The following is a 9,795-nucleotide window of genomic DNA, read 5'->3' on the forward strand; positions in this document are numbered from 1 at the left end:
GCCAGCATTTCCCTATGGGCTTTCGTCTTGCGATGCAAGCCCATAGGGAAATTCGTCTTGCGAAGCGCCTCCAAAACAGAAAACCCTTTCGTCTTGCGGGTTTTCCGTCTTGCGAGGCATTCGTCTTGCGGGGTACCACTGTAATAATACCCCAAGATTGTTTGTGCAAGGGAAGCCAGCTGAGGGAAAAGTGTTCTTTCAAAGCTCTGAGGTGCATGTCCTTGAGATCCAGTGCTTAATACCCACCAAAAATACGCTGTTCTTCCAAGTATGTGGACAGGAAACCGACTTTGGTGTTGCCTTTCAGAAGTGTTTATGTTAAACTTCTTGAAAGCCCTTTCATGCTGTTGTTCTTTTAACTCCACATGCCACTTACTGGAACCAGCACTTAGTCCTTCTCTGGAAGTCATATGTCCTGTTTGTCCTTTAGTTAATTTGCAACAGACAAAAGTACGAAGCTACACTTTGGAACGGCAAATATTTACCTCAGGATCTCACTCATTTGGAATAATAACATTGCAACTTGATTTGCACGGGAGTCAGAAAAGTAAGAGAGAAGCTGTCCCGTTGGTAAGATTTGCAAAACTAAATTCATTTTAAAAGGATATAATGGAAGGGAGGTCAACTGAAAGTGGTCACTAGTTAATTCACTGCTGTATTTTAAACACTGAGGGTTTGTGTGTGTTTTCGGGCAGTTCAAAATGTATCTCCTACTTTTGAATGCCTTACTACTCTTAAGGGGCGATGTGAATAGCTCCACAGGGATTCTCCTCTGTATTTTTGAACTTTTTTGTTGTTCCAAAAGCAATCCCTCTAAGAAGATGCATCTACAGTGGTGGCATATCATTGGTAAATCCTTAAAATGTTTAGGATGAATGCCTTACATTACAAGCAACTATGGAACTGCACTATTTGCTTGGAATAGCTGTACCAAAAATAGGAAGCTGCTATATACCAGGTTAGGCTATTTGTCCACCTAGCCCAGTGCTGTCCTCTTTGGCAGCAGCCCTCCAGGGTCTCAGGCAATGCTTTCTTAATGCTTGCCATGTGACTCTTTAAAACGTTTTCAGACTGGTATCCCTAAGGCTGTGTTGTTTACATTCAAGCTAAGCAATATTTTAAACCAAGCTCTTTTCTTATTCTGCATTCACACATCTCCTTCTTCCTCTGGGAGCCTTGAAGGAGGGAGACCCTGCTTTCTAACCCACATTATTTTGAATGCGACTCTAAAACAGTTTGTGTATATTCCAAAGCCCACTCCTAGAACACCCCATTTTTAATTTTTCATCTAATCAGAATGTCATTGTTATACCTATTTGGGAATGACACTGCAGGGGTCTTTCCATTCGCATTCACATTGTTCAGCCTCAAACTAAGATTTAAAAACTTAGTCACTAAGTATTGAAGAGGAGAATTAAACTTGGCAAGTGGCTTGGGTGGCTGCAAGGATAAAATGGGGAGGGGGGAGCCTATTTAATCTTAGGCTGTGTACATACCATACACAGTTTGTTAAATGTGCTGGGAATTGTAGCTCTGTGGTGGGTAAACTACAGTTCCCAGGATTCTTGGGTTGGGAATGTGCTGTAAATTTATAATGTGAATTCTGCCTTAGAGGAGCCTTTTCCGAATTTGGATGCCTCCAACTTCCATCATTCCCAGTTAGCATGGCCAATGGGCAAGGCTGGTGGGAGCTGGAGTCCACCAATATCTGGGAACCCCAGGTTAAGGAAGCCAATCTTGGAGAAAAGATTAGATATGAGTATGATGCATGGGATAAATATACCCTCCAACATTTCTCTGATGAAAATAGGGATGTCCTATTCAGTTGTTGTTGTTGTTGTTGTTGTTGTTGTTGTTGTTGTTGTTGTTGTTGTTGTTGTTGTTGTTATACCCTGCCCATCTGACTGAATTGACCCAGGCACTTTGAGCAGTTTCCAATGTACATATATAAAAACATAATAAAACATTAAACATTCCAAACCTCACTCTACAGGACAGCCTTCAGATGTCTTCTAAAGATTATATACATTAGTTATTAATCTCCTTGGCTCAGGCATTGCATAACTGCATACCCTCCAATGTTTCTCTGATGAAAACAGGGGCGTCCTAAGGAAAAGCGGGACATTCTGGGATCAAAAATTCTGGGACTGCAAAAATAAAGCATCTTCATCCATTTCTCTAACGTATTTTCACTTTATTCACCAGAAAGAAGTTCATTGCTGTACTCCAACATGAAATCTGCCTTTTTTCTTGTCTTACTTGAACTGTGGGCTGGCATGTGCTTACCAAATGAAACAGCTGGTGCTTCAGGGGTGGAGACAGAGCAGAGTATCATCCTGAACCTCTGGCCTTTCAATGACACTGATAAACTATCCCTATATAATACTGTGCCAGATCCATCTGGGGAAGAGTTTGTGCCGGAGTCCTCCATGCGCAACTTCACAGAAAAGAACACAAATTTTGGATTCAATCTCTACAGAAAAATAGCGCTGAAGCATGACAACAATGTGTTCTTTTCCCCAGTGTCCTTGTCCTTCGCTTTGGCAGCCTTCTTGCTGGCTTCTGAAGGGGAGACACACCACCAAATGCTTCAGGCTCTAAACCTCCACCTTCTGGATGACAAAGAGAACCGGCTGCCATCTTTGTTCCAGCAGCTAAGTGTCAGCCTCGCCAAGAACAAGGAGTTCACTCTTTTGCAGGACAGCTTCTCTTTCATCCAGAAAGGCTTCCAGATCAAGGACCTCTTCCGCAACTTGTCCAAGCGATACTTCGATATGGAGTTTCTGACGGTTGATTTCCGCAACTCTACTCATGCCAAGAACTCCATCAACCAACATGTGAAACAAAAGACTAGAGGGAAAATCCCTAGCTTGTTCGATGAAGTCGATCACCAGGCTAGAATCATCCTGGTGAACTGCATTCTCTTTAAAGGTAACGATTATTGTGATCATAGATATCTTTGCTGTTTTTTGTTTCGTTTCTTAAGAGAGGTGAACAAAGCTGTGGTTAACAGCTAGGTTTATGGAAGAGTCTTTCTGCCTGCCAATCTACATTACCAGCAAGACCAGACCCTCCAAGTGTGCCTATTTTCCAGGGACTGTCCCGAATTTACAGAAGCCATCCTGGTGATCCCACAATGTCCTGCTTTTCCTTAGGACACGCCTATTTTCATCGGAGAAATGTTGGAGGGTATGGAATAGGATGTCCCCAGGGCTTTTTTTCAGCTGGAACTCACCAGAACTCAGATCCGGCCCCTCTTAGGTGGGCACCATTGCCATTCTAAGAGAATGAGGGAGGTGTTCATGGTGAGTTCCAGCCCTTCCTTTTCTAGAAAAATAGCACTCAACATTTCTACTTTCACTGGAGAAATGTTGGAGGGCATGCAAGTCTTATCACCACATTAATTCCTTTTCTCTCATTTCTCTTGTTCCTTTATTGGCACCTGAAGGGTCAGCTGCTTCTAGGGACCAGCTGCCCATCCCTAGACTAGGGCTATTCCAGAGAAATCTAGGTATCTGAAGCTAGCATTGTTGCCATAATTGCCCCCAAAAGCAGTACAGTCATACCTCGGGTTAAATATGCTTCGGGTTGAGCGCTTTCGGGTTGCACTCCACGGCGACTCAGAAGTAGCAGAACGCGTTACTTTAGGAATTTGCCGCTCGCGCATGCGCAGACGGTCAAAATGACTTCACGTGCATGCGCGGAAGCGGCGAATCGCGACCCGTGCAGGCGTGGGTTACATTCGCTTCAGGATGCTAACGGGGATCCGGAACGGATCCCTTTAGTATCCAGAGGTACCACTGTAACCAAATCTATAAAACAGGAGTGACCAGTCACCTCTCACCAATGTAGTGTAGCTATGTGAACCTTCGAACCACACTCAGGGTGAAGTCGTGTTCTGCTTGCAATCTGCCCCTGACCTCCATGCAGAAGGTGGAAGTTGTAAAAGGAGCTCTCTCCTCCCACGTATTCAATGACTTTCAGGAAGTGAAAATAGGATTCTTAAAACATGTACATGTCCATTGCAGCTCTCCCTGCAGCTTTCAATGTAGGAGCTGGTCCTCTCATAAGAACATAACATAAAAATACAAGAAGAGCCCTGCAGGATCAGGCCCATGGCCCATCTAAATGCAGCATTCTGGTCTCACAGTGGCCAGAGGCCAATGGGAAACCTGCAAGAAGGATGTGAGTGCAACAGCAGATGCAATTCCCTGCAAGTGGTATTCACAGGCATACAGTGAAGGCAGAATATAGCCATCAAGACTGGTAGCTATTAATAGCCGTATCCTACATGAATGTCTCTAATCCTCTTTTAAAGCCATACAAGTTGGCGGCTGTCACTGTCTCTTGTGGGAGTGAATTCAAAGTTTAAAGATGTGCTGCTTGAAGATACTAAGGAGTTTTCTCCCACAAGATCAAGTGGGGGCCATGAACTTACATTCTTTCAGAGAGGAAACCAGTGGGTGTGGCACTGTGTTTTGTTAGGAACATAAAAAAGTCCTCTTGAGTCATTCCAAAGGCTCGTCTAGTTCAGCATCCAGTGACCAGCCAGGTACCAATATCACTCTTCTCAATTGTGATTCCCAGCAATTGTCATTCAGAAGTGCAGTGGCTCCAACCATGAGGTAGAACATCGCCATCATGCCTTGTAGCCATTGAGAGCCTTTCTCCTCCATGAATTTGTCCTAATCCTCTTTCAAAGTCATCCAGGTTGGTGGTCATCAGCACATCTCTTGGGCTGTCGTATAGATGCGGACCCACGTGGGTCCTCTTTGCTATTGCAGAATTTCGCACATTGGCAAAAATCAAGGCCATCTGCGTCCTCCCTCAATTTCTGTCGACCCTTTTAATAAGTGGAGAAAAATACTGCAAGGAATGTTTCCAGCCACTGGGTGTTGCTTGTCAGGAATATTTTCAAAGGGCTCCATGGCAACCAAAAAGACACTGCAATTAAATATCCCCTAATTTCTCTCTTCTATATTTTTAGCTCCTGTTCTGATTTTTCACTCCTTCACTAATTGTTGAGTTGCGATAAAGTGTGCTGATGAGAGAAAAAGAAGATAGAGCTATCTTGAGTGCAGGGAGGCTACAGAAGCTCCATTGGCTTCGGTGGGCTTTAAGCAACCTACAAGTATGCAGGATGGCACCCCTTCTGTAATTGAAAGGGCAAGCCTGGGAGGTCTCAAAGGTGACTCATAGAGAAGAAGAGAAATGATGTGGAGTGGGGAGGAAAAGATGTCATAGAATCATAGAATCAGAAGGGACCCTGTGGATACCCAGTCCAACAAATATGCAGTTGTCCCTTCTGGGGATCAAACCTACAACTTATCAGCACCATGCTCTAATCAACTGAGCTATCTAGCCAACTGTTCAGGGTGGGGACAAACAAGAGACTTTTGAAGGTGTTATGATAACCCAAAAGCCACATTTCCTTCTGGGCAATTTTCCAGGCAGGACCAGAGGCAAAAGTGGGAACAGCAATGAATGTAAACCGTATTTTTGTACAATAAGCTAGTTCCTGCACATGCGCACACAAACCCCATCTCCATACTCCCCACATAGAAGCCTGAGGCATCATCACACTTCAAGCACACCTTTCATCACAACAAAAATATGTATGAAGTATGGCCAACGGAGGCATGGCTTGGGAAGGAACTGCCTTTGAGGCCTATACACCAGGAACTGTATTAGAAAAGCAGTGATCAACCATGCCAAAGTTAAATGCTTTGAAATCCCATTCATTTCAGCGGAAGGGTTAAGCACATGCTGAAATGGCAATCAATGGGGACTTGGCTTTGTCCAGATTGTCCCTGAAGTTTCCTGCAGCTGATGTGGATTATGTCAGCATTATAGAATAAATGGTTGTTTTTCTGTGTCTATTCTCAGGCAACTGGCTACACCCGTTTCCTCCCAAGCACACAGAACTGGCCACCTTCTATATTGACAATTACAGGAATGTCCAAGTGCCGATGATGTCCAAGACAGAGAGGGTTGCCATCACGTACGATAAGAGCTTGAGCTGTGTCGTGCTGAAGCTGCCATACAAAGGGAGCGCACACATGCTGGTCGTCATACCTGAGAAGGGTGCTGATTTTATGTCCATTGAAGACCATTTAACAAATGAGCTGGTGGAGTCTTGGCTTACGACCATGAATAGCAGGTACAGGAAATGTTGTGCTTTTTGTTGCTAAGATGCTAGATTGATGCAAACTAGAATATTCAAAGGAGAAGGAGAGAAAGAGGGCAGTGTAGCTGAATAAGGAAGGAAAGGGCTTTAACTATGATGGATCCCTGGAGCTTGTCACCTTTTCCACAAAGACAAGTTCTTTGCTTTCACTTCTTCTGGGAAATGATCAAGCACTGGTCCACAAACACAAACACACACATACACACAATATTAAACATATATATATATATATATATATATATATATATATATATATATATATATATATATCCTGTATCTAGGCCCAAACTTCCTACAGTATGTAGAGATGATGGGAACCATAGAAATTACATTTCCCATGGTTCCTGGCATCACAAATGAACATTTTATAATGAAATGATTTTAGAATGTTGTATTATTTTACTGTTGTTAGCCACTCTGAGCCCGGCTTCAGCTGGGGAGGGTGGTATGTAAATAAAATATTATTATTATTATACGAACAAATGAACTACATTAAGGGATTTTATATGTTTGTCAAAGTCCACATTCTATGAATGATATAGTTGACTCCCCTACACAGGGGTTACATTCTGGGGATAGTGCATAAAGCCAAAATCATGTATAGTCAAAACACTCTTCCTGTGCAAAACACCCTCCCAAGGCCACCAAACACTCTCCTTATACCTCCAAATGCTCTCCCAAGTTGAGTGCAATGGTGGAGGGGGGGATTGCCGATATCCCCCATCCTCTTTTTTTTTATTCACTCAAGTTAAATGTGCATAAGTTGCGAGTCAACTGCATCAGTGGATATACCAAGTCTTTTAGATGATATATTATACACATTAACTGGTGAATGTGCAGTCTCCAAGAGAAGAATACGCACACTGACCAAGCAACACTCATTGCTTTCCATATTCCCTGAGTTCATTCAGAGAATATGCAGACTGAGAGGGCAATAAACAAAACCCCCTGCTTGTAGAACTGCCATACGTCTGGATTTCCCTGGACGCAGCCAGGAAACGGGCTTGAAAATGGAGTCCAGGGAGGATTTCTGTGAATCGGCAAAATGGCTGGGAAAACCCGGATGTAGGGCAAGTAGGGTTTTATTTTTTTAAAAAAAATTCAACAAACCCAGAAAAGCCCATTAAAAGCTCAACAACTTTGGGGGGGGAAACCACACACAACTGAACAACTTTGACTCCCCCACACCTCACCCCTGCAAATGAAAGCTCAGCAACTTTTGTCCGGATTTTTACTTTTGGGAATATGGCAACCGTACCTGTTTGTCAATGTTCATTTATGCCCATTCTTCCTAGCTGTCCAGTCAATGTGCACAATGAGACGTTTTTATGCACAATCTCCATTCAACTTACATTCATCACCAAATATTGTTTATTTGCATTACAGGAAAATGGACATTTACTTTCCAAAATTCAAACTAGACCAGAAATACCACATGCATCAATTACTTCAAGATCTGGGAATTAAAGATCTTTTCTCCAATGAAGCAGACCTCAGCCACCTCACAAATGAGAGAGATGTAAAAGTATCCCAGGTAAGTGTGACCACTTTTCCTGCAGAAGTGCCTGCTACCCCATTTCACAAGGCACAACAGCCCCAACATTGAGATCCAGGCACACGGCTGGGTAGCATTTGTTCAGTATCAGTGCGCTGGGAAGAAGATTGGCATTGCCAGATTAGACAACACTGATCACCCATTTGGAGGCAGGAAAAGAGAAAGGAAACTAGGATCTTAATGCAATCAAAAGTGATGGTGCTTAGGTTGCTTTGGTGGTGTGCACATATCTCTGACCTACCCAATAATTTGCAGACTCCCGTGCTGGATTTGAGGTGCTATTGCTTTTGCAGGACCCAATCCCAAAGAATCATCTGTGTGCAGAACCTTGTTGCAGTTGTGTGGGTAACCACCTTTGCTGGAATGGGACAACATGACTGCAATTAACATAAAAGTTTTGTTATATTAATTGCAGTGATGTAGCAGCCTTGAGAGACCGAGAGGGTGCAGTTTAAGCAGAAGATTGGTACCTTCTCTCTTTGCCATGGTGCTGGCAAAAATCACCTTTCTGTACTTGCTATCTCAGCCTTTGCCAACCTGATGCCCTCTAGATTTTCTGTGGTCCAACCCCCCAAACTTGAGGGAAGCACGTTGGCAACGGTTGTGCTATTTGAAGTTGCTTCAACAAAGTCCTGTTCTCATATAAATCTCTAATGACCCCCATGAGGGGTACCCAGCATCGCGCCCTCCATATATTGGACTACAACTCCCATCAGCTCCAGTTAACATGACCAGTGGAGATCAGTGTTGCATGAAATGCAGGCTGCTTTACTATGAAACCTCATCCATTTCCAACGTTCTCAGGTTCTCCAAAGAGCAGCTATTGAAGTGGATGAGTGGGGAACCGAAGCTGTAGCTGCCAGTGGGTCGGAAATCATGGCATACTCACTGCCGCCAGTCATCCGTGTGAACCGGCCGTTCCTTTTTATGATCTATGAAGCGAGCATAAATGCATTGCTGTTCCTTGGCAGAGTTATTGACCCTACGGAGCTGTGAATAAAAGCCACACATTTCTATTTGGTCCGTCTTCTTTTAGTGGTCCATTATGGGTTGAGCTACATGTTACATTAAGCATGCCTCTTTTCAAACTGTGTTTATTGCATTTCCTCTTCCAGGAAAAAAAGCTGGTGTTTGGGACCACAGCACATGGGGAAGAGATCACCTCTTTCCTTCCTACAAATGGTTCGATTGGAGACAGCTGCTCTTTGCCTCTAAAGGTGCTGTTTGCATCTCCGCAACACCTGCAAAGAGGAGCTTGCAGGTCTTACTCATGTGAAAGGGGCCATGTGGGGAAAGGAGATGAGAGGATGCATATTTAGCCCTGGGGTTGGGTCCTCCCTCTTCCACCATAACTATCACCGCAGTGGACCATAATTGCTAGAGCAGGGAGCCTCTCCTGCATGCAGAAACTTCTTGTGTGGTGCAGAATCCAAGGTGCTCAGGGTTCTAGATCACATAGGGAGCCTCCACGTTTAGAGCTGTCTCCCTGATTCAGGCATCCCAACATGACAGTGAGAGAAGCGATGCAGCTCTGGGGATGAGGCGGGCATTCCACAAACACAGCCCCTTTCACCACACTTGTCCCATTCATGCAAATAATGCCTGAGAACTGCAGTCAGAACTCGTTCTGCTCCTAATGCTGCTCAGTAAACACACTGATAGTTCAGCTATGCTGTTGCTTTTTCTCACAAGGGTTAGCAGCCAGGGAACCTCTCCCCCCTCCATTTCTTATTCACCACAGATGTCTTTCTGATGAGGCCATGCATCAGATGTTCAACACACACACACAAACAAACATCCCAAGGATGGAGGTCTGAACCTTGCCTGTTGCATTGCCACCCGAACACTAGCAAGATCTCAGAAGCTAGATTCGAAATTCACACTTCTCCGAAATTTGCACTGCTGTTCTCAGTCATATGCATGTTCAAAGGTCAAATGCATGTATTTCTGAACGTTAACATTAAGGAATGCATATTATGGGAAATTGCTTTGCAAAAATGTCGTTCCATGACACCCTAAGCTCTCAGCCACTCCAGGGGTTCCTGCCCTTATT

The 9,795-nt window shown here is 44.0% G+C and overlaps 1 protein-coding gene across 2 annotated transcripts; it reads left to right on the top strand.

The window, feature by feature from the left end:
- The first annotated feature begins 443 nt into the window (after window positions 1–443).
- On the top strand, window positions 444–8,761 carry SERPINA10 (serpin family A member 10). 2 transcript variants are annotated; one of them, XM_081171806.1, is made up of 5 exons: window positions 444–570; window positions 2,206–2,931; window positions 5,887–6,160; window positions 7,574–7,721; window positions 8,547–8,761. In XM_081171806.1, the coding sequence occupies exons 2-5, from the start codon at window positions 2,232–2,234 to the stop codon at window positions 8,736–8,738; spliced, it is 1,314 nt and encodes a 437-aa protein (XP_081027932.1). In that variant the 5' UTR covers window positions 444–570; window positions 2,206–2,231; the 3' UTR covers window positions 8,739–8,761. The 2 variants fall into 2 exon arrangements, with proteins under 2 accessions (XP_081027932.1, XP_081027933.1); XM_081171807.1 differs by having other exon boundaries at window positions 490–570; window positions 2,210–2,931.
- The last annotated feature ends 1,034 nt before the right edge of the window (window positions 8,762–9,795 follow it).

This window comes from Podarcis bocagei, assembly GCF_964188305.1.
Source record: "Podarcis bocagei genome assembly, chromosome: 1".
In the NCBI taxonomy this organism is placed as follows: Eukaryota; Metazoa; Chordata; class Lepidosauria; order Squamata; family Lacertidae; genus Podarcis; species Podarcis bocagei.